The sequence below is a fragment of the Panthera leo genome, chromosome C1 (assembly GCF_018350215.1).
Source record: "Panthera leo isolate Ple1 chromosome C1, P.leo_Ple1_pat1.1, whole genome shotgun sequence".
NCBI lineage: Eukaryota > Metazoa > Chordata > Mammalia > Carnivora > Felidae > Panthera > Panthera leo.
Genome location: NC_056686.1, coordinates 63,128,367 through 63,154,348, shown reverse-complemented (window position 1 = coordinate 63,154,348; position 25,982 = coordinate 63,128,367). Strand labels below are relative to the sequence as shown.

The window sequence follows — 25,982 nt, the reverse complement described above, 5'->3', positions numbered from 1 at the left end:
CCCCACTATCTGGCTTTGAGGAATCACATATCCTCCCTAAGCTTTAGTCCCCTCTTCCACATACAGTGCTTGGCCCCATGCTCAGTAAATACCCCTGACACCCACAGTGTGAGGCCCCAGGGCTAGTGCTGAAGACCCATGGGAGAACCCACACCAGCCCTGTCTCCAGCTCTTACACTCTACTGATAGAACTTAACAGTGTGGCCCACGGGTTGGCACACTTTATCTGTAAAGAGACAGACAGCAAATGTTTAAGGTTTTGCAGGCCTTACAGTCCAAACATCAACTTCTCAACCCTGCCATTGTAGCACGAAAACAGACACAGACACTGGGAAAGAAGCAAGCATGGCTGTTCCAGTAAAACTATTTATAGACACTGATATTTGAATTTCATACATTCCCACACATCATGAAATCTTATTCTTCTTTTGATTTTTTTCAACTGCTCAAAAATGCAAAACCCATCCTTAATCACAGGCTCTTTAAAGCTATGCATAAACAGGTGACAGGGGATTTGGCCCAAGGGCTCTCCTTTGAGGATCCTGGTCTAACACTCTTGCATTAGCAAAGTTGTTAAGCAATATATACCAGAGTCCCCTTGTCAGTCCAACAAAAGTAAATAATGCCCATTCTGAAATCTTGTTGTGGGATGATAAACAGCTTCAAAATATCTGGCAGGCTGTCTGCCAGAGAGAAGGCCCTCAGCATATGGCACCTACTGTCCATCTCATGATCCAAAAAGACTAGGTGGAGCAGGGCAGGTATAAAATGCAGAAGTCTACACTAAACAGAGCTACAGGTTTACAAACTGATTTGCTCTAAGCATCACTGGACACACAGCTTTAGCATATTGCTGAATTTATATGCACACAAATAAGAAGTGAAAAATAAGCCAAAGGAACTCCAATCACCTTACTCTATCGACTTAAAAGAAGATATGTGGTTTATTCTGGATGTTCAAATTGCTGCCATATGTGCACTGCCCTCCTAGAGCAATGGAATGGCTCAAATAAAAGTGTATAAAGTCTGTCTCTGACCTCAAAGCCTACAGGAGTTCACTGCCACATGGAGACCAAAGCTGCATTCCCTGGGAGAATTCACAGCTGCTCAACACCTAGGGGGCCAATCAGGCCCAGCATATGGAAAAACGTAGGAGTCCATTTTAGTTGAAATTCCAAGGGCTCAATAAAGGCTCTAATGTGTCCTTGGGTCCAACACTCATTACTTGCTCTTCATTTGCTTTCCTCTGTTGCCATCAGTCTGACCAACAGGAGTGTCCTCCCCTTCTGATTCTCATCCAGTAGGCAATCCTTTCCCCTACCCGCTTACACACTGCTCTCATTGCCTCCATGGTTAGTGGTGTCTTCCAACGGTGAGGATGAACACCTGAATAAACATGCTGTCCGATACTGTAGCCACTACCCACATTTGGCTTTTAAGACTTGAAACAGGGCTGGTGTGCCTGAGAGGCCACATTTTTTATTTCATATTATTTTATTTAATTTACACTTAAAAACTAACACTAGATTCAACTCTTGGAAAACTTCTGACCACCTTTGGAGCAACCTGAACACGTGAATCCACACTTTTGACTGTAAATGTTATAAAACCTAAATCTCTAATGAAAATTTAGCATCCTGACTGAGAGATGCTGCAACAGTAAAATGTACACTGATTTTTGAAGACTTAGTGAAAAAAATATAAATATCTCAATAATTTTTATATTGACTACATGTTGAAATGAAAATGTTCTGTATATACTGGAGTAAATAAAACGTACTATTAAAGTAAATTCTGCCTGTTTCTTTTTGCTTTTGTTTTTTACATGTGGCTCTTAAGAAATGTCAAGTGTATAAGTGAGCTGCGTTATGTATCTACCGGACAGCACTGCGTTAAATAAATGTACGACCGTCATTACTCATACTGATCACAAAGCTGGACTCAGACGCAGAGTCGGTACAGCTCTGACCTCTGCACCCAAAACCTTTTACCACCCACACCCTAGAGACTAGCCCCTCTTTCTTGGTTACCATTTTCCCTGATTGATAAGGCAAAACCTTCACAGGGAGATTTCACCGCTCTTTCTTTAGAGTCCAGTCTATTGGTGGGGCCAGGGACGCCAAACAGGGGTCCTGAGAGTGGCAGCCGTGCGGTCTGCAACTGTGTATCCCCCTTGTCCCAAGGAGGGGGCCATCCCAGAACAGCTATTTGCTCATTCTAGTCCTTGAAACCTAAGACGAGCTCCATGTGCACACTCTAATCCCACATCGTGACTCATCTCCAATGCAGGACACACACATTTTACTTCTAATTCCCTTGTGATCATGATGTTCTCAGGGCAAGATGCAAATATGATTTTCATAACAAACCAAAGAAGTTTTTATTTTTGTGTCTGGTAAAGGCACAGCTAATAAATGTACTAGGACTGTACAAGATAGCCTTTGAAATTACAAGTGTCTTCCAAGAAGGATTTTATGTGCAAGACTTTTCAAATCTGGGTAAATATTAAGATATGATGGTATGAATGTGGGTATATATATATTTTTTAATTGTTTATTTATTTTTGTTAGAGAGACAGACAGACAGACAGACACAGTGTGAGCAGGGGTGGAGGAGGGGCAGAGAGAGACAGAGACAACTCCAAGTGGGGTCAAGGCTCCACGCTGTCAGCACAGAGCCCAGCACGGAGCTCAAACTCATGAACTGTGAGATCATGACCTGAGCGGAAGTCAGATGTTTAACCAACTGAGGCACCCTGGGTATATATTTTTATTTACATATTTACATTACTAAGTATATGCAAAGAAATACATTTCTTCTTTACCCAAATACTAGAACGACTCCAGTACAAGAACCCTCTTTCCTGGCTCCCAAGCCATTTCTTTGGGAAATAACTTCCCCCACCCTCCCAAGTACCAGATGTTGTGAGCCCCCACCCATCCACATCACACAGGAAATGAGAGAGGCCTGGAGATGATGGGGTATGGGGCACAGGGCCTCTGTGAGAATGTTACCTAGCCCAAGGCTCCTGTTTATTGAAGTCTCTGGATACCCTGGGCCAAGGTCTCTGATGAGGCCACTTTAAATCAGTTTAAAATCAGAACCAGAGCCTACTCTCAGTCCTCGCGCTGAGGGAAAAGAGAAAACAATAGTGAAAGCACAGATAATCCCTTCACCTCATTTGAGCCATTTCCTATAACCACCTGCCTGCTGACAAACCTTGACACAGCTATTAACGAGGAGAAGAATTAAACAATTTGGGGTGTAGCTCCTCTCCCTCTCCTGGCTCTGGTGGAGGTGCTAATTGGCAGTAAAAGGCATAAAAGGTGTACATCAGAACGGCCAGGGTTGACAGGATCTGGATAATCCATAAACTGAATAATGAGCCTTTTAATAACCAGGAGCTAACAGCAACTTTCTGTAATGGGATCCTGGTAGCACTTGTAAATCTACTCTCTCCAATTAGAAAAATGCCTTCCTCTACTTTTCCCAGAAGCCAGGAAACAGAAAAGAACTCATCCAACTCCCAGCCCTCAGGCACAAGTGTGTGTTAAATTTTCACAAACAGATAGAGGTTTTCCTCCTGGGGAGGAGATTTCATAATTTTCCCCAGCCATCTACAGGAAAGCTTAATAGGCTCCCTCTGCTTTCCTCAGACCTAAACCCTTCTTCCTCCCACCAGTCCCCAAGACAGGTTCCTCAACTCAAGCTGTTATCTAACTATTAATAATGCTAATAATAGTTTTGCCATATGTGTGCAGTGGGTTCTGCTTGGAAGAGTGCCTTTGCAAGCATTAACTCTTTTGGACACCAACACGGCCCCAGAGGGGGTCCACTTGGGGAGCCTGAGTTTATACGATTTATGGGACTCTTTTAGAAAGTGGATATAAAATTACAAATACAAACATCCAGGGCCTCTTCCCAAAGCCTTGCAGGGGCCCTGAAGCTTGGCCTAAGGGCAAATCCAACTCTGTACTATCCCTCTCCTTCCTTCCCACCCCCAAAGAGACATGTGGGTTTCTCAGGCTAGGGGTAGAGGTCACGTGACTTGCCCAGGATCAAAGGGCTATTCAGTCTTGGAGGCAGAATTAGAACTTTCTTACCTCCTCAGTCTCTGCCGCCCCTCTATTTCCCCTAGTTCCTCAGTCACAAAGGAAACTCTGAAGAAGGAACAAGTAAAAACAACACAGCTAAAAATGATCCTCACCAGGCGGGTGTTAGGAAGCTGTCTAGACTGAGTACTGCCTGGGTAGAAGATAGTGAAGTAAACACAAAGTCCCCACAAATATTCACTTCAATTGGCACTGAAGGTAAAAAGACATTTACTAACTAACCACACGGAGCCAGGTGAATTCCATCCTCACTACTTACTAACCACACAACCTGGGATAAGTTACTTAGTGTCTCTGAACTTCGGTATCTTCATTATAATACAAGTTTGCATGAGATGACTTCTATAAAGCACTCAGCACAGGACACTCTGGGTGTTCAATAAATAGCAACTATTATTGTTCCTATTGTTATCAGTTCATCCAAAGAGCACTGCTTTTACACAAGAGACGGGTTCCCCAAAGGAACGTTGCAAAAGCACGTGGAAGTTGCAAAAACATTCTGTTCGGTTACCACAAGACTGAAAATTCGGCAGGACGGCTGCTCCCAAGACTTTAGCATCTCTTGCGCAGCAGAAAGAAACATCAGGGCAGATTTATTAGATGAGGTGCCTTGTCCATCCCACTTGCTAGGGTTTTCTTAGAGTTTCAGATTTGTAATCTGTGGACCTGTGAAGTCTCTGCGGTTTTCCAGGCTCAGTGAAGCCACACCGTTTTCTAACACTTTGAGACCTCAGTTTGAGTACCTCAAATTGGGATTGTGGGTGTTGGTGTTTTGTTTTGTTTTTGCTTTTGCTTTTTTGTTTGTTTCTGTTAACCTAGAGAACCAAAATGATCAGAAGAACAAAAGATAAGCCACTCCTATACTTCCTCCTTTCTTCCTCCCAGTCCAGCGCTCCCTTTCCCCTTCCCTTCAGATTTCAAATTGGCTCCAGAATTTATAGGAGACACAGTAACAGATGTATGAGAAACAAACTGAGAAGGCGCAAAGTAACTGATAAGCCCTACCTGCTTGCTTGCTGTATGTTAGAGTGAAAAATCCATGCTATATCCATGAAGAATTCAGATGTTTACAGAGGTGGATAGATCAGGCCCATGTCTATAAACATCTTAAAAAAACAAAAAGATAATGCATTAATACATTCAACAAGCATTTAGGGAACACTTTGCTGAAAGTCAGGCTAGCATTTATGGATACCAAGCTGAATAAGGCAAGGCTTCTGCTGCCCCCAAGACTCATTTGGGTGGCCACCAATATCTCCATCCATATACTCCCACACTACCAGCAGTAGTCATTCACAGCGTTCAGTAAACACTAGCTGAGTGACCTACTGAAGGCCCCTGCCCTCTAGGAGTCCACAATCAAACAGAGGAGTCGGGCATGTCAACAGTTAATCGACAGTTCAGGGTAATATCTGCTGCTACAGAGATAAGAACTCATACCATGGAAGCAGAGAACAAGCCTGGTGAAGCACAGAAAGGCTTAACCGCAGATGTGACACTGAACTAGGAGTGGAAAGATAAGCAGAACTTTTGCCAGTGGAGGAGAAACAAATGACAATATAAATTTAAAAGTTTTACTTCACTAGTAATTAAAAAAAAATACAAATGAGATATTGTTCTTGTCTATTAAATTTCAAAGACGTTTAAAAAAAACACTCCTTGGCAAAAGACTGGTCCTTGATTTAATTGTTCACAACAGCACAGCTACCCAGGAGAGCTGCCTAACCAGGAGTGTGGCAAGAAAGGAACTGAAAACTTGGACTTGTTTTTGTTTTTGTTTATTTATTTTGAGAGAGAGCACGTGTGCTTGTGTGTGTTTGTGAGTAAGCAGGGGAGGGGCAGAGAGAGGGAGAGAGAGGTCCCAAGCAGGATCTGACAGTGTGCAGAGCCCAAGGCAGGGCTCAATCGCATGAACCGTGAGATCATGACCTGAGCCGAAATCAAGAGTCACTCAAGGAACACTCAACTGACTGAGCCCAGACTCATTTTTACTTAACTATTACTAGCCTATCCTCTCTAATGTGCAATATTCTCACTTAACCCCTAGCATAACCCATTGAGGAATGCACGATTGTCCCCATTCTAGAAACTGGAGCAATGAAATCAAGAAACTTGCTTGTGGTTATACAGTTAGTAAGTAAAACCCACATATTTCTGGCTTCAAAGCCCATACAATGTGGAATGAATATGTATTTCACAATTAAATGATTATTGAGGCCATAATCATCATTCTGTTACAAGAGCCAGCTTCATGCTTGGGCAGAATGCTTGTTCACCATACACAGCACACCAAGGGGATGGTTCTGTATGCTGCAAAAGCCCATCCCAGCTGCCTTGTCATGGGCTTATCTTCTTAGCTAGTCAGAGGTCCCCACTTTTAGGGTCACTGCTATGTAGATAATAACCTCTCTTTCAGTTTTCTCATATATAAAAATGGATAATAAAATCTACTTCAAAAATCTGTTGAGAAAATTAGTTTTCACCCACAGAGTAAAGTTAACACTGCCTCAAAAGTTATCTTACAAAAACACAAGCTCCATAATAGTAAATATGATTCAGTCTTCAAAATCTAGCTCCAAAATAGTAAATGGAAAACCTGCCTTTAAAAAAAAAATATATATATATATATGTTTTATTTTTTTATTTTTGAAAGAGAGAGAGCATGAGTGTGAAAGGGGCAGAGAGAGAGGGAGAGGACCTGAAGCACGCTCCAGGCTCCAAGCTGTCAGCACAGAGCCCGACGCGGGGCTCAAATCCACATACTGTGAGATCATGACCAGAGCCAAAGTCAGACCCTTATCAGGATGAGCCACCCAGGTGCCCCGGAAAGCCTGTCTTGACTAGCCAATAGGAGGGTTCACTGGTCTCTACTTCTGTGCCCTATTATGCCTTCCACAGATCTATGTTACTCTTCACACTGTAGCATAAATGTGCATTTTCTTTTCTATCCCCTTTACTATACTGTAAGCCACTTAGGAACCAAGTCAATGGTTCATACATCTTGTGATGTCAACACCAAGTCCAAGGCTGGCACGTGGCAGAAAATGTTTTGTTTAAAAAGAAGAAGAAAAAGTCCATCATTTTACCTTCATAAAACCCAGCCAGATAATCACAATTATTTACATTCTAAAATGAGCAAGTTGCAGAGACTACCTAAAATCACGTACAGAAGGCCAAGTTTGCACTGAATTCAGGTCTCCAGACTCCACTCCACCATGTATGGCCTTTCAAAGACAACAAGGGGAAAAGGCCTACCATAGGCCATGGAGACCATGACTGCACACAGGTACTTTGTCTAATACGGTAAGGGCTCTGAATGGTATTAGGGCATCTTAGAAAGTGGTCACCTGGGAAAGTACAGAGAACAGCATTAAAGTATAAAAAATGTTGGCAGATTTGGGTCTAACTCCATGCTTACTTTGTCCTTAACCCTGTTGCCTCGGGAAAATCTCTTAAACTGAGGACTCAGCTTCCTCATCTGTAAGATGGGGTTTTAAACAATGTTACTCACCTTGCAGGGTCTGATGTAAGAATGAGTGTTATATTATATGAAGTAGGCAGAGAATATAGTAAGCATTCTTTACACACTCATTACATGTCAGAAAAAAAGTGGCACGTATTAATGCCTATGCCACAAAGTAGTTTTCATACCATATCTTACTTTATCCCCACAGCAACTCTGTGGAGTAGCTGCTATAATTTTGATCTTACATTGAGGAAACTGACACAAAGACATTTAAGTAAGTTGTCCAAGGTCACACCAGTGGCAACTGGCCGAACTTGCGTTCCGACCAAGGCTTTTCTGAGTCCAAACCTCTTTGTAGTTTACCTGTCTACATCTCAGATGAATTTCGGTGGAGGAAAGATAAGGAGGACTCAGATATGCCCCAAATGTCTGAGGTTAATGTGAGGTGCCTGAAAAGAAAGTTTGGATCAGATTCATGTGTAGCTTGGGATATGCATTAAAAATGTTTGGAACATGTGTGACATGAGGTGGGGAGAAACCAAAAGAAGATGGCCAACGATAAATGTCATGCTCCTCAATTGCCCTTTCAGCTAATAATATAATATATAGTAAAGACAACTCATATTCTTATTTCAGTACTTGTGCTCCAAGTTAAAAATACCATATTGTAATAGGGATGTATTTATTACGTATTTCCTCTTGATCTTGCTACCGTTTGTTATGTCCCAGAAAATGTTCCAAAACCAAACAGAGGAAGTTCAGAAAAGTCACAGGAAATATCCAACCTCTTTTACGCTAAGGAAAAAAAAAAAAAAAAAAACCCTCTACTAGGTTAATCTCTTATTTGTGTCATTACCACACATGTTTTAAGATGACTCAGGTAACTAGCTTAATGGTAGATGGCTTCAAATCATCCTGAAGAGAAACAAAAGCTATTTCACAATAAACAACAACAAAAATCTTTTTCTGGTGTTTTCCTCTATCACATACAGCTCCCCCAACCTTGTAACAAACAGGCCTTTGCTTTCTCCAGTCAAGGCCCAGGAAACCATGCTGTGAATGTTTTTGATTCAGGCAGTCAGGAGTCAGGTTAGGCAGGAGGAGAAACAGTTGTGAGAAAATGAAAACAGAAAACAAACAAAACACCTCTCTCCATGGAATGGAAAGTTCTCAAGTCAGTGACTGACACCAAGTCCTCCCACCTGACACCACAAAGCAGTAAACCCAGAAAGATGCTTGGTCCAGGCTAAGAACCCAGACTTGGAGAAAGAAAACTCAACAAAGAAGAGGTGGCTCGGCCAGCTCTGATATGAAGTGAAATCATTGGGTCTGTTCAAATTTATGAGCTGAAGGAGGGTCAGAGATTCTCTACTAATAAAAACATCTTTCTATGAACTTTTCCAAAGTAGAGTTAATGGCACCACAGAACTAGCAGGTCTCCTGGAAAACTCATTCCTAAGGGACTACCTGTAAACTCATAAGTTTTTGTCTTCACAAGATCAAATGCTCAATAGAACCCCCTCTCTGCTCACTCTCGCCCCCATTCAAAGTGCTATATAACCTTTAGCACCAGTAACCCAAGTCCAGACTCTTCTCCATTCTCCTAGGCTCCTGAAAGGCCTCAAGCAACAGAACCGCGGGACCCCGCGGGAGCACCCCTCCCCTCCCTGCCATCCCCATTATTCGGCACACAGCCCTGCTTTCCCCTGGAGCCAACAGTCTGCAGCTCCTTCAATGCAGGCGCGAGCAGGCAGGAATGGTGGGAAGAGAAGCTGTGCCAGCTGCATGTTTCAGAATCTCCCTCCATATGCATTTGCCAAAGGAACAAAAAGAAAATCAATGCCAGGAAAAGACAACTGAGATGAGGATGCGGTGGGACCGCGGCTGACTCCTTGCCTCTTAGCAGCAAGGGTCTGGCCAACCACGCGTCCGAGCCACAGATCCGAGTCGTTACCTTCAGGATGCAGGCCATGGCGCTCCGCCGGCCCTTCTACCACCGAGCAGCAGGCGCGCCTGGGTCAGGGGCAGTCCCGGCGACAGGCTGGAGGCTGGTACCACGGCAGGACCGCTCCAGCCCACATTCCCGCAGATCCAAATAAGGGGACCGCGGTGCGAGCTGCGCGGGCACAGGCCCCGCCCCCCGCGCCGGGGCCCCGCCCCCGGCCTCGTCCACTGGCTGGCGGCCCTCGAGGCTCCGCCCCCGGATTACGTGCCGTCCCGGTCTCCCGCGGCTGCTCCTGGATGCTTGCTACTTTTTCTTTTCTCTCTCTTCCTCTCTCTCACTCTCTGTCCCTCTTTTTTTTTTTTTTTTCCAGTAAATGTTCTGTGGTTCAACGTATACAAAATCTGCTCAGCAGCAGGCAGGGATCTGGGTCCGGCTGGGGAGAGAAAGCGGCCTTTTCTTCCCCATTCGGTCTCCTCCAACAGATCAGAGAACTCCTTGCAGACATTTCACACTTTTTAAAAAGTTAAGTGGGTTTGGAATCACCCTTCTACAGGTATTGGGCATATCAAAGGATTCTTCAAAAGTAGCAAATGAAATTCTCCCTGGGCTGTTTAAGGGTAGAGCCTTTACTCTGCTTAAAAATGCTGTGATAGGCTCATCCAGAATTAATAATTTGCCACTAACAGGGGAGCACAAATACCTATCAACAAAAGATGCCAGAAAACGTACACTGTGTATGTTTTGTGTGTATGTACACGTACACACAGGTATGAATTGCTTTCTTTAAGTTTGTGTGTTCATGAAAAATGTGTATATAAATACATAGTAAGTAGAATATATGCATATATATGAAAATTTAATATTTTCTCATATATATACATTGATTGTATATGTATATAAATTGTGTTTGTGGGGCGCCTGGGTGGCTCAGTCAATTAAGCTTTGGACTTCTGCTCAGGTCATGATCTCAGAGTTCATGAGTTCAAGCCTGCCTCGGGCTCTGTGCTGATAGTTCAGAGCCTGGAGCCTGCTTCAGATTATGTGTCTCCCTCTCTCTGCTGCTCCCCTGTTCATGCTCTGTCTCTCTCAAAAATAAATAAACATTTTAAAAAGTTTTTTAAATTGTGTTTGTGCCCACAAGCATAGGACTTTGCTCTTCCCTGCTACCAGTTTAGAATTTGAATGAACTTTGTTGTAACTTCAGTAACCAAGTTAAATCTAAACTTTCCTGTTAGGCTTAGAAATCCAGAAAGGTCATTCTTCATTTAACCTTAAGACCCTGATGACAAAAACAAAAGGTGCAGCTTTAAGAAGCAGGCAGCCTGGTAGAAGATATGTTTTGAATCCTTTCCACCCCTCCTTAGCAGCCCCCTTCAAATGAAAATCAACAAGAAAAGCCCAATCCCCAAGTAAGGAACTGGCTAAGAGAAACAGTTATTTCTATGAGGAAAGTGGCAACACACACTTAGAAGAAGGGAGAGAGAGAGAGCATTCTGTATATATACACAGATTTCCACCACTTGGTCTGTCAGAGAAATCTTAAAACCAGGCCCAAAATATTTACTCAAAAGAAGTTTCACTTGCTAGAAGCCCTGTCTGGTTTGCCTACATGGTACATGGAGTCAGGAAAAGCACTGTGGGCTGCTGGTGGCTGTGACGTCATGAGACTGGCTCACAAACCACAAGGAAGAAACCACGCTTTCAAAGGATTTGGTGTTTTCTTGGTGTGAACATTCAGAATCCTGAGAGAGCAGGAGGCACCACAGGAAAAGCGTTGCAAAAACTGAAACTGGACAGACTACCTGCTCCCAGGGAAAGTTCCTTTTTTCAGTCTCCCTAAGGGACCACATCCTGTTCTCCCACTCCTTCCTCAAGCCCGTCCATGTGCTTCAGAGATCTGCTGTGTTTTCAGTAAGAACTTCTCGATCAGGCATATATATATATATATATATATATATATATATATATATATATTTTGGCACTATATATTTCAAACCACTGCTTTAGCTCATGGTCTTTAGTAGGCCAAGAAAACTCCATATCTTATTCATTTATGAATTCAACAAAAATTTACTGGGCTGCTACTAGAAGATAAGTCTTTTTTGAGCTACCACTAACTGGAGGAGGGGGAAAAATTGTATTGGGGTACTAAAAGACCTGTCAGGGATGAGAGAATGATTTTCACGGTCTCTAACATCATCCCGAGGTTCAGTCACGTGGGAAACACAAGAGATACGTGATAATATAACATGGTAAGGTCCGTAACCAAAGTGGAAGCAAGGCTCTAAGGAAAGAGAGACTGAGCCTGGCAGGGTGGCAGGTGAGAGGGGCAGGGTTAGGCAGATCATATCATTCTCTCTCCAGAAAGTCTGCTGGTCTGGGCAACAACACAGCTGACTAGTGAGCAACCTTGCTGAGCACTTCCTTATTGGGTGACTTTGATCAAGTCTTGTACCTCTCTTTAAACTTCAGCTTTTATAGTAGTATATATCCTTGTGACAATTAAATGATATGATGCTTATAAATCCACTCTCCCCAATTCCTGGCACTATGGACACTCTCAAAATGGTAGCTCTTTATCTGGAGGAGGAAAAAAAAAACATTTGACAAAGATAGCTCATGTAGGGGTGCCTGGGTGGCTCAGTTGGTTGAGCGTCCAATTCTTGATTTCAGCTCAGGTCATGATCTCAGAGTCCAGAGTCGTGGGATTGATCCCTGCATGGGGCTCCATTCTGAACATGGAGCCTGCTTAAGATTCTCTCTCTCCCTCTCTCTCTCTGTCTCTCTCCCTCTCTCTCCCTCCCTCCCTCCCTCTTCGCTCTCCCTCTGCCTTTCTTCCCTACTTGCTCGCTCTCTCAAAAAAAAAAAAAAAAAAAAAAAGATAGCTCATAGGAAAGGATGAATAGGATGATTGTCATTCACCATGAATGTGTCAGAAAGATAAACAATGATGAGACAAACACTTAGCATATTGTGACTTGAGTATACCCACGTGAGGGTCTGGTGAGGGCTTTACCAGCTCCATCAGTCTGGGTATCCCTCTCCCAATTCAACTACCACTCACCCATGCCCACACTTCCCAAAATGTTATTTTTTTAATTAACATCCACAGTTAGGCCTAAATAAAGGCACATTTATAACAACCTAAAAACAAACTCAACAGATTCTGCAATAAATATGAACTGAAGTTTTCCAAATCTGGGCAGTTTTACGAAATAATAACAATCACTGTCTTAGATGGATAGCAGTTGGATGGAAAAAGCTGTTGGATGGGAGTAAAAACAGGTTCTGAACCTATTAGATAATGACGGTGCAGGCCAGATTTGTGAGAGGATGGGGATGGGTGGATGGTATGCCCAGGATCTTTTTTTGTTTTATGAGTTGCCAAACTATAGTCTAGTCTGTAGATGTAACACAATTTTCCAAGTCTCAAGTTATGTGACTTAGAGCCAAAAACCTATTTCCAAAAATAACAAAATGGATGCACCTTGCAATTAAATACAATAACCCATATGATCCGCACAACATCAGTATGGATGTTGTTGTCCTCAGCTGGTAAGCGGGAGAACAAGGATTTGAACCCAGGTAATTTGACTTCTGGGTCTGCCATCTTAACAACTATAACCAGCTGCCCGGCATGTAAGAAGCCCAATCTCTACCGTTTGGTACCATTCAGATTTATTGTTCTCTAAAGTTTGGTAGTCAGAAAACCTAGGGTAAGTATATATCCTCCCTAAGATATAAAACCTTAGGGCAAGTATATAAGTATGTAGAAGATAGATATTCTTTGTCTATCTGAATGTACAGGGTAGGTACGTTCACCTTGTATCTATCAGCCCTCAGTCCCTAGGTCCTTTAACAAAGACACGGTACATCCCATCTAGATCTCCCATACAGCAAAGCTGTTACCACCTTCTGCCCATGAGAACTGCCTCCCACCAAAGACTCTGCTATTGTATCTCACCTACAATACACAGCCTGCCATATAGGAACCTGCCTGCTCTTGCTTTCCTTCATGGCAAGATCCTTGGGTGCTGGTCCTGTGGCTACCTGGGTCTCCCTAGGGCCTTTCTTGCCTCCTATTGGTCCATCTTCCCTCTCCCCACAGGCCTTTCACCAATGAGATCTCAATATCTCTTAAGGCTGAGACCTCATGAGTTATGACCAGTCATGGGCTAAAATGTCCTATTTAAATTCAGTTTTGCTTCATTGTAAACAGCCCCATTACAAAGTAATTCTCAGTTACACAGTTTCCTGATAGAAATAGAATTAAAATGAAGACTCCCATAACTTTTCCAATTTCATCTTGCACACATATTAATTTAATATATTTATATTCAACACAGAGTCATTTATTAAGGTTTTAATTGGATCTCCATTTTTCCCATCTAAAGATTTTAAATGAATTCCAGATATCATAAACCTCTTCTTGTCATCCACTACATAAATTATGCTTCCATAGGAGACTGTGACTGGAAGATCCATTATACAATGTTATGGGAAAGTCATTTTTTTTTTTTTTTTACATTCTGAGCCAGAATAGGAAAGGATTTTTTTTTTTTCTAGAAACCATTGCACCGTTATAATGCAATGACCTAGGAACTTTTTATATCCTAAAGCACATGCCTATCCTGTCCATGTCCATGTGCATGTCTATATCAGTATCTGTGTCCAATTAGGTCTATAAATGTGCTCTTTTAGATATACGTTTATGAGAATATGTTGACATGTGGGGTAAGCTACATTTCCCTCCATTTTGGATAGCAGATCATTCTAAAATGGCATCCGTTTTGCATTCCGAAAACTTTAGCTTACTGCTTTTTTCAAAGCTTTATACAGTTCTAATCCAGAATTCATCATTATCCCTGACTATACTCATACTTATCTGGGATGAACTCCAAAACAAGTTATGCATGCTTTAAAATTACATTTTAAAAATATTATATATTTTCTCCTTCTCCCTTAATGTTCTCTCTCAAGTTCATCTCAGCTCTACTCTCCCTGTTGGAAGTTCTCATCTTTTCTCAAATTTTTTTTCAAATGAACCAAAAAAGAAAAAAAAATCTGTTTTTAATTAAGAAAAAAATCTGAAATTAATGTTCTTTAATGTTCTAGGTTTTAACCAGATTTGTTTTTCTTAAGCAATTCCCCGCTAAGATTTTTTAATAATATAATCAATTGAAAGTAAATATGGGTGGAAGCACAGGCATGTAGTTTGAATTCGGCTTGTATTGGATTTCTCTAAGGCTATTGAAGGCTCCATTATTAATTGAGTTTGATATTTCTTAACCACGTTTCTTAGAGTTTGTTTTCTTTTTATTATGAGGTTCTTCCCCTGTGTGTTTCTGTACACTCTTCTTAGATTTCTCTTAGTGAGGTTTGATGACATACTGTCTTAAAATATTAGAGTGGAAATCTAGTATTTGAAATGCATCCATGGTGGATCTGATGGGGATACCCACAGGACAGGGTCTCACAGTTGGCCTCCGTATGCAATTTGTTTTGCCTGAATCATTTTTTCTCTAATGATTTGGCTCTCACAAACCCTCTGGAAAGAACTAGGATTTTTTGCTAATTCCCCATGCTAATAATACAAACCCTTAGTTTTTCTATCTATGTCTGGCTATTGTAGGAAAGGTAGGAGAAGCACAATGTCATGCAATCCAAAGGAGAATGGTCCAAGGATAAGTCATCTAAATATACTCTTGGAGAAGCCCCCAAACACAAGGTGTCGTTTTGTGTCCAACAATGTCAAAATCTGTGAGAGCTGCTCACGCACACCTGTGTGAAGTTAGGATGGACAACTGAGACACAGAGAGACAACCTGAGAGGGTCAAGGGGCACATCCCATACAGAAAAGCCATTCATTCTTTTCAAGAGTAACAACTATAAAACAACAGTACACTTGGGAATCTGAAAAATTTTGTTCATTTGTTGATTTAACAAACATTTGCAAGCTCAGGTGATATGTTCAGGAACCAGAGATAGTTGGGCTCCTTCCTATATGTAAAACCTTCAGTGGTGCCTCTTTATCTCCAGATAAAGATACAGATACAGGCCTGTCAACCTTTCTTTCCACCATTTTTGCGCAGTGGTCTCTTATACCAGGATTCAGCAAACTTTGTCTGTAAAGATCCAGACAGTGAATGTTTTTGACTTTGTGGGCCATTTGGTGTCTGTTGCAACTCCTCAACTCTGCCACTGTAGCACAGAAACAGCCAAACACATAAATAAAGAGTGGCTGTGTGCCAATGAAATTTATCTATGGACACTGAAGTTTAAATTTCATATAATTTTCAGTGTTATGAAATATCATTCTTCTTTGTTTTTCTCAACATCTAAAACTGTACAATCCATTCTTAGTTCCAAAGGTGTACAAAAACAGGAGGCCAGATTGGGCCTAACAGTAGTTTGTCAATCCGTCTTAATCTTTGCACTCTTCATTCTGCCATATTTCATCCTCAAGGCCTGGATCAAATGCTGTTTGGTCCTTGATGCCTTTTTAGAACACCCTAGCCTATTGCTGTTTCCCCGACTTGAATTCCAGCAATCACTGTTTGCAAAATTCTTTGGCAATTATTCACATCCTATCATTTCTTCTAGCATTAACTTGTCTTATTACCTAAATCTTTATTTGCCTTTTATTTTTAGCCTTACTTCCCAAATAGATTACGAGCTTCCTGATGGGTTTTTTTTTTTTTCCTTGCATCCTATACCTCTCTGTGCCCCAAGCAAGGAAATACAGCAACTCTGAAGAGATAACTAAGAATGCCCAGTGAGAAGCAACCACAATTTTATAAAATTGAAAATCAGGCTGTCCTACCATTTTGGACACCACTCAAAGATTTTGAGAAGAGAATTTTGGATGTATTATTAAGTCCTCTACCACATATGATATTCTCAGGTCACTCCCTATAAGGAATGTATCAGATTATCTTAGTGGGTTTTTTTGTTTGTTTGTTTTTGGGGTTGTTTTTTTGTTTTGTTTTGTTTTTTAATCAACAGAGTGATTACTTGATTTAGATGGATTCTGTAGTCTGCGTTTAATGACAAGAGTGGCCTGTAATTACCCCTGTGGGTGTTCTCAGTTGATTAGGAAATCAGTGATGCTTTTAAGTGGAAGCTGCCTTATTTCCAACATGATTTTTAAAAATCACCCTACAGTATTTTTTAATCAGTCACATTGCATTATGTTTATTCAATATTTATTCTCATTAAAAATGACTTGCTGACTTACACTATGATTTTTTTTCAGTCCATTCCACTTTATTTTATCTTTATTTTCATTTAATGAAATGAATAGGATATTATAAATAAATCCATTTTGTCTAATAGATGAAGAGATATGGGTTTTCAAAGGTATTAAATATTTAAATAACTGAGTTTGCAGTTTTCACTGACACCTCTGTAATTAAGAAATAGTAAGAAGTTACACACTAAATAATGGCATATTCCAAATAGGATTAGTCTTCTGTTCCAGGTGGTGAGTGCAGCAGTATTTAGAACAAGCATCGCATGATTTGGACACCAGAAACATGTCACTTCCTGCATCTTTCAACAGCTTACATTTTAAATGAGTTACTTGCAGCTTTCTCCATTTTTGAATTGCAATAAAAATTTGCCATTTACAAATAGATGAAGAATAGTAAGCGACCTCTCTCTTGACAAACTAGCTTCTCTATATTTTCAACAAAAGCATGTCTGGTAGCACAGACATTGGATGAACCCCAAATTTTAAAACTGTCTAAACATATAAAAATGTTTAATACCTATGTCCTACTCTTTTCTTTGACCTGTTTTTCTTTTTTTCACTACTTTTGGTGTTTCCATCACTTCATTTTACCTTTACTTTACCCCTTTTCCCTGGGAAAGTTTTTCAGTTTATATTGAACAAGAAAATTAAAGACCCAGGGAGATCTTTAACCTTGAAAAAGTACTAGTTTGTCTCAAGTATTTGTCTGAATAAAATGTAAATACTCAAAGCAATTGGCCTGTTTGTGAAGAGCCTGAAATTTTATCGTACATGCAAACTATGAAGTTATCTGCACATTTTATGGCTGTTGGCTAAAGCCCAAGACTCCAGGGCCAGAGATACAGGACTATTTATTACCTACAGTCATAGAGCTATTTATTCCTCACAGGAGTTCCTCCCAGGCAGATCATCAGCATTTGCATCCATTCCTGGGGCCCCAATTCCCACAACAAAACTTGAAGAAAACCATATACTCGCACGCACAGGCAGCTCTGTTTCATAGAAGAACCCTGAGCTTAGAGAACTCAAATCTTTTATAATGGGCAATAGGCATGCTGGAAATAATATTTTTCTCTTCCAAGACCAGAAGCTGTATAAACACCTTTGAAAAGATTATCCAGGACAAAGGCATTCTATACCTCCATTCGCAAGATAACACAGAAATTTAAGAGAGAGACCAACTGAGAAGTGTCCCCTCCTACTAATCACATCACCGTACACGCCCTTATGAATTTTAACTGAATTTTAACTGTACCTATTTTCAACAAATTTAGGCAACTGGAAGAGAATGTAAGGCATTCAGTAGTGTTTGTTCAATGAATGTGAGCTGCTTCAATTTTTTAGCAAGCAGTTTGTAAAAATAGTAATGATAATAAGTAATTGTAAATCGTAAAGCAGACACAGGTTCAAAATATTTGTCATTTCTCCTCCAGCCCATAATATCAGAATCCATCAAGACTTTGTTTTAAAATTAATTATTTACCCATTGACTTAAAAAAAATCTTCTATTTTCTTTATGTTTTCTTCTGGTACACACACACACACACACACACACACACACACACTTCCTATCTTTCTCATGGCCAGGGATTACATAAAATATGACCAAAGTTTTAGCCATGTAGAGAATAGAGAATGGTGATTGAATTACATATGAGTAACTGATGCTCATTTACACGTTGAAGCTACTCATATAACCAACTAGATTTTTTTCTTCTAAATTACACTTGTTTTCCTTCTTATTTCAGCTAAACCCAAATATTCACTGTCAAGCTCAGGGAAGAATGAGAGAAAGTAAGTATAGCAGGGCCTTTATTTGCAGAATTGCTTTATCTATTTTTGAATGATATGAAGTGGTCACAGAGACCTGGCTATCATGCAAATGTTAATGTCTTAAGTGGGCACTCGAATTATCCCTTTGTTGGCAAGATAGTGCTAACTTAGTCCATCTCAGAAAGGAGAGAGCCCATCATATTTGAAAAGGAAATTTTACAACATTGTTCAGGAACCCTCAGCTCCATTACTTCTAATCTTTCCAAAATCCTCCTTTACATGAAACCTGGTATTTCCCTTGCATCAAATTAAAGCTCTTTCATTACACATAACTCTTATCTTCCAGTCCCTTCATGGTCCCACATTTCCCTTGGATTCTCCACACTCACTCCAATGTCCATGTGTGTCTGAGTGTTCAGTGCACTGGGCCCCGAAATGTGTGTCTGGTGCTGACCTTCTGACAAGAGACATAAAATAAACACTTTCCATTTCCCTTCGATGGTAAACTTCCTCTCCTTCTCAGGCATCTCTTGCCTGCAGCCGGGGAATGGGAGTGACATCATTAAACATGTAATGTGTGGTGTGGCGTGGGGTCAGCTGAAGGGTAATTTCTAGGAAGCACGCCTATTCAGAAGTCAAATCAGTGTTGTCACTGAGCAGGGGCACTTAGCAAAATGATGCATCAGGGATGTCATTTCCTCAGGGTACCCAGTACCAGTGACCTCATGAAGTAACCATCAACGCAGTAGTGTTCTTTAGGGGCACCTCAAGTGGCATATTTATGGATTTGAAGTAGCAAAATAATGAGATTTAGCCAAGGTTTCATCTTGAATAAAAGTGAAGACATGCTGTCAAATAAAATACTTCTGGAATCCTGCAAAGCTTTCTTTTAGCTCTGTATCTGAGAGTGGATGTGCCCAGTTATCATTTTTGTTCAGAATACTTTAAGGCTAAAACCCAAACTGACCCTAGCAATAAGCAATGCTCTTTCTTCTAATCCACAAGGTGGTGTTGGGAGAGGGGAGTGAGAGAGGTATGTGGAAGAATAAAAGCACAAACATAAAATGACTCTCTCTCAAACCACCACCAAGTCTAAGCATGATATAAGACATAGGGTAATCCATTAAATGACTTTTTCCAACTCTGTGCAATATTTTACCCCACCCTTTACCCATGACTTTCCTTTCCACCTCAGCATTTTTTCACATGCTTTCTGCTACCTGGATGGTGTTCCCGATCCTCGGCAAGCAGTTAAAATTCAACTCATCTGCAAATGTCTAATTCAACAGCTATAATCTATATAATGATCCTTACAATAGTAAATATTTGACAGATTCATCCAAGTGCCTATTCTATGCAAGGGGGTAGACATGTAGCCCTGAACAAGGCAAACACAGTTCCTGGCCTTATAACAGTTGTAGCATTCAATTCCCCCTCAAAACTCCTAAGGTCTTTACTATGACCCTGACTCAGGTTGTAGTGAGATATTCTCCTCTGTATTGAGCTTTACTGATGGATCTCTTTGATAGGCTTGTTTAGAGAACTTGCCATCCTCTTTAGAGATTTTGCCTTTCTTAGATACCCTGAGAAGAATGTCAGGACACAGAGCACTTCTCCAGACACAACAAAACTTAATTACTTCAGTAATGGTAAGTGAAACCACAGTTTCAGTAAAATGTACCAACTAATATAGAAAACTGTTTTGCCTCTACTTTTATAATTAAAAAATGTTTCTGCAGGTACTTGTCTACTTTATAAGAGCAATGCCGCAAACAGAATTGATATTTATTTAAAGGCTGGTATTTTCCAGTGTTATTCTTAGCAATAATAGTTTTCACTAAGCAGAACTATAGATGAAGGTGAGCTAGGACACTGGACTTACTATACACTGATCTAAAACCATGCTCGAGGACTCAAAAAAGAAAAATTCCTCTTATTGGTTATCATCTTAGCATTTCTTCTTTTTCACCAAACAAAAGTGCAAGGGGAAAAGCCAATCATTTGAAGATCCTAGTTAGTTGGGTACCCCTGTGGCTTATTCCTATAGTCATCAGTCTACTAGACAATAGCTGGGTAAACACCAACTATGGAGAGTTGCTCTCTGATCATTTGTCTGAGGTGTGGTGGATTATCTCTTGTAGAATTTTATCAATAACTGCAAATTATCTATATTTTGAACAAATGGGTATTTAACAATTTAATAAAGGACTCTGTCAACATGAGAATTAACAACCAATCAAGCCAAAGAAGACATCAAACACACACAACTAAAACTACTGGCTATAATATACTGGTTAAGTCTCTAATGGTTTCCTGAGTGTATGTCTCACATGCAGACTTCTTGTGGAAAGGGACTATGTCTGTCCTTTCCTTGATTTCCTCTGAAAGACCTAGTGTGATACAAGACAAACTCAAGTCCTGATTGGAAATATAAAGTGGTACCCTCCCTCAACATATAATTCAGCACAGAAACCCTACTAAAACACAAATTGGCCATAAGGAGGTAAAGCAAAGTTCTTGTTTGTGTTTCTCATGGAAATTAGCTTGAACCCTAACAAAAAATACATATATACGAAATGTATACAGGAAGTAAAAAATATATGAGAAGTATATAAGGAATCAAAATATATCAAAATATATCTTACTATACATAAGAAACATATATAAAGACATACATATAAATACACATGAATATGTGCGCATGCACACACACACACACACACACATACATACACACAATCAACTTCTTGCCCACCCCAATTGTTTTTTTGATGCCCCTATTTTGTTGATGCTTTTAGAATGCATATAGTTGCCTATTGGGTAATCCTGCAGTGCACAGAATAAAGCCACATTGGGAAAAAAAAATACAACCAAAAATATTTTATTTTTGTTGTTGTTGTTGATGTAAACTCTGTGTCCAACCTGGGGCTTGAGCACATGACCCTGAGATCAAGAGTCAAATGTTCTACCCACTGAGCCAGCCAGGTACCCCAACAAAAGGCATTTTATATGTACAAAGACCAGAGCAGAATCTCAACAACTGATCCTGCTCCCTTGGTAACTTTTATTAAAGAAGAGACTTCATTAATGAGCAGCCATATCAGACCAATTTTCCTAGGAAATAAAACTTCTTGGGATGATGTTTTCATCACTAAGATACTTGGAAACAACAAGCCCTCTAAATATTCTTGCCTGAGTCAATGAAATTCCTAGAAGTTGAAAAGTTTTCATAGTCTCTATCATCTTACTGTTTCATGAATGTACTTAGAATTGAAGATTCCTAAGAAAGGAAAAAAGGCAACTAAAAATCCATTGTCATAAAATTTACTTGTACTGTCAGAAGAGAATAGTTTTGATTCCATTTTCATATCCAAAGTATCCAAGTGTATTATACTTCCCCTCAAGCTGACATAACTCATTTATCAGCACATTTCAAAGTTAGAGCGAACTTTTTACGATACTCTCATTGCAGTCCCCGATTTTTAAAGCCTGTATCACCATTTGTTATAATTTTTAAAGCAAACTTGTCCTATTCAAAGTCTTATGCATCACCTCAACTGTGTTTCTCATCGTGGTTGTGAGTAAATACACTGAGTTTAAAAACAAATATGATTTTGAAAGACACTGTGTTGTTCTAACAAAGGGAACATTGTTCATCTTTCCTGACAGCCTCTCTCTAATTAAAGAGGCCCTGATGCTCTGCAGAATGCCAGGCTCCTTAAACACTCCCCTCCTACCCACTGTTTTCACTGCACAAACAGTGGAGAAAACAATTTGTAGCCTACTGGGGTCTCCTTCTTAGAAGAAAATTTAATAATCCCCAGAAGGGATAAGGAAGCAAAATTTCCTGATGGGACATACATTTCTTCTTTCAAAGTACCACTGGCTGGGAGAGTTGGTTAGAAAAGGGGCTCCCTTTACCACCATCTCTGAGCTATCTGTGTATAATCAGCCTGTTTGCTGCTGTTGTTGTTGTTGTGTGTGTTTTTAACAGTGGCCTTTCACTTCTTTTATCCACACTGAGAAACCATCTTTGACATTATATTTTCCAAAATCTGGCTCTGCAAAAACACAAAAGCTGAGATATCATTTCATGACTAGAAATGGCAAGGCCAACTTCTTCACTTTCAAAAATCATCTTAAGACAGACATTTTGCACAAACAACCAAAGATGTGCTGGTTACACACTAACCCGTGTCTATTTTACAGTCACAATATTCCACAGTAGAGCTTACAAAGGGAAATGTTTCTTTTATTTTTCTGAGCTTAATCCAGGTATTTCTACAGCACCTCACATGTGCACACGTCTGTACACCTTTATAAAAAGAATGCAATAACATCTACATAACACCACACTGTTTCTAATTTCTTTTTATTTCATTATGAGAAATATTTATTCAGTTAGAGATAAATCATAACATATTTTAACTTAGGGCAAAGTAACAGCAATAAAAATACTCTATATCTATGCCTTAAATGTTCCAAAAAAAAAAAAAAAGTTCATTCCTATTCTATCATTTGACCTTCACAGCAAGCTTGTGGATCAAATAGCTGGTAAATGTTAAGGGTGGTGATTCAAAGTCCAATTCTCATTCTGTAAACCAGAGATCAGCAAAATTTTTCTGTAAAGGGCCAGACAGTAAATATTTTAGGCTTTGTGAGCCATATGGTCTCTGTCACAACTAATCAACTCTGTTATCATAATGCAAAAGCAATCACAGAGAATATATTAATGAATGAGTGTGATTGTGTTCCAATAAAACTTTATTTCCAGAAATGGGCAGTGGGCTGGATGTCTAGAGGCTTGTAATTTGCCAGCTTCTGCTCTAAAGCACTATGCTGTAAAATCTGGAGAAGGTAGGAATCACAAGCCAATTACAAGTTAAAATTATTATTAGTCTTAAAGGGAGGAAGAGATTACATCTTGAGCCTTCAAAAAAGACTTCACGGAAAAGGAAGTACTTTAGCAGGAACTGAAAGATTGGTTTAGCACACCATGGGGTTTTAATTACATTTTGGGCATCAGAGGGTTGGGTATGTCATGCAAAGAGGACAATGTGTGTAAAATTCTGCAGAAAGGATATGTAGTGAGGTATGTAGGAAAAAAATAATTTGGTTACTGAGGCACAAATATGTGAAGAGAATTAGTGAAATAGGTAAGGTGCAATCTTCATTAGATACAAATATCTTGAAATAAAATCTCATTCCATAAAAAACTGAAAACCATTATTTGTGAGTAGAGGGGTGGCATGGAGAGGAAATAATGATTCAGTCTCCCTTATAATGATCAGAGAAAGTCATCCAGAGGCGCTGAGAAGTGGAGTCCTAATGAGTGGGGATACATTTCCAGTCATTGTGGTGAAATGGCTTGACGTGGAAGAACTGTAGTGAAAGGTGAACTGGAAAGGCTGTACCCATTAGGTAGTGATAAGACAGCTGCCATCTACCTACATCATGAGTGGAAAAGGGCCAACTGTAAGAATCAGAATCCCAAGACTGTGTGGTAGATTTAGATCATTTTTTTAATGTTTATTTATTTTTGAGAGAGCACAAGTGGGGGAAGGACAGATAGAGGGGGACACAGGATCTGAAGTAGGCTCTGCACTGACAGCAACGAGCCCGATGTGGGGCTTGAACTCATGAACCACGAGATCATAACCTGAGCCACAGTCAGATGCTCGACTGAATGAGCCGCCCAGGTGTCCCTCACATTGTCTGCTTGTGATCTGTTAGTCAGGGATTCAGGTCAAGCCTTTGCTCCATGTAAGGCTGGGCTCATTTGCTCCTCTGCATTCAGGTAGTGGCTCAACTGGGCTGAGTGAAGCTGAAGGTCCAAGAAGTCTTCACTCATGTTTGTTCTGGTGCTTCCCAACTTGGCCTTCCCCTCTCTATGTAGACAGCATGGTGGTCTTAATGTTGTTGGCATTTTAACATGATGATGGGCCTCCAAGAGGGAGCATTCCAAATGGTAAAGGTGAAAGTTGGAAATCTCTTAAGACCAAATCTTGGGAGTTACACAGTGTCACTTCTACCACATTAAACTGTTCAAAGCCTGTCAAAGGGCAGCCCACAATCAGGGGAAGGGAAAATAAACTCCACGTCTTGATGGGAAGTGGCAAGATCACACTGCAAACGAGCTTGTGGGAGAGGAGATATTGTTACGGGCTTCTCTGGAAACACTATCTACCATGGAAATTTAATATAAAAATTAGGGGAAGGCCAATGAAACTTCTAGGGATCTTGCAGAGTAAACTCAAAACTACCCCCCCCCCATAACTCGGGTCTCATGGGACTCACACGGAAAACAAACTGAAAATAAATTTGTGATAAAAAATTGCAAACTACATAGAGAAACAGAATGTAGACACAGCAGAGATTGGAATTAGCACACTATGACGTGGAATAGTGGAAGAAAATGAAAGAGATTTAGAAATAAACACCTTTAAAATGTGCAAACAACTACAGGTATAAATAGAAGACATAAGGCAAGAACTGGATGGTATAAGAAACAAATGGGCATGTGTGAAAAGTATTACATTGAAATTTTAGCCATGAAAAATATATTCATTGAAGTAAGAGACCTTAACAAGTGAGAGAGAACTAATGAAATGGAAGGTAGTCCTAAAGAAATTATTCCAGCACGAGTGTAGCACGGAGATGTAAGAATTCAAAACATGAAATACAAAAGAGACATTAGGAAATTAGAAAATTAAAATGGAAAAGTCTAACATGTATCTAGTAGGAATTTCAGGAGGAAGAATGGAGAGAATGAAGAAGAACCAATATCAAAAGAGATAATGGCTGAGAAATGAATAAAGAAATAAGTCACTAGATTTATGGATCACACCAAATCTCAACAAGATGAATAAAAAGCAAACTTGCAACTAGACACACTTTAGTGAAAATGTCCAACACTCAAAAAAAAAAAAAAAAAAAAAGTAAAGCTTTCTTCAAATCTAGTGGAGTAGGAAAACAAGACGTATTAGCAATTGGATTGACTGAATTCTACTCAGCAAAAATAGGTAGATAATAGAATAATATATTTAAAGTGTTAGGGAAAGTAACTATCAACCTAGAAATCTATGTAGTATTAAACTGTCCTTCAAAAAGGGGGGGGGGGGAACTCACTGTGAGTTTTCTGTGAGTTTCTGTGATTAGACAGAAATCATCACATCTGATTTTTTTGTGTGACTCAACTTTACTGAAACATATTTTATGTACAATAAAGTACATCCATTTTAAGAGTATAGTTTAATGAGTTTTGACTATTACCATGATCAAAGTACAGAACATTTCCATAACCATGAAAGGTTTCCCTGTCCCCCTTCCCAGTCAATTCCTCTACCCAACCCTGTCTCCTAGCAACCACCGATCTGCTTTCTATCACTGTAAATTAGATTTACTGTTTTGTAGAATTTTTTTTAATGGAATTAT

General features: G+C 40.0%; 1 protein-coding gene across 3 annotated transcripts in view; it reads right to left on the bottom strand.

Moving 5' to 3' along the window:
• The window catches only part of ST6GALNAC3 (ST6 N-acetylgalactosaminide alpha-2,6-sialyltransferase 3), a 532,085-nt gene extending 522,434 nt beyond the window's left edge, over positions 1–9,651 (bottom strand). For 2 of the 3 annotated variants that reach the window (XR_006206150.1, XM_042952238.1), the window contains exon 1: positions 5,118–5,219. Coding sequence is in view for 1 of the 3 variants with exons in the window: in XM_042952236.1 (XP_042808170.1) it covers positions 9,533–9,550 (18 nt within the window). In the remaining 2 variants the exon portion in view is untranslated. Of the gene's footprint in view, positions 1–5,117; positions 5,220–9,532 lie in introns of those variants that run through there. The other variant, XM_042952236.1, reaches the window with a different exon arrangement.
• Positions 9,652–25,982: the final 16,331 nt, after the last annotated feature.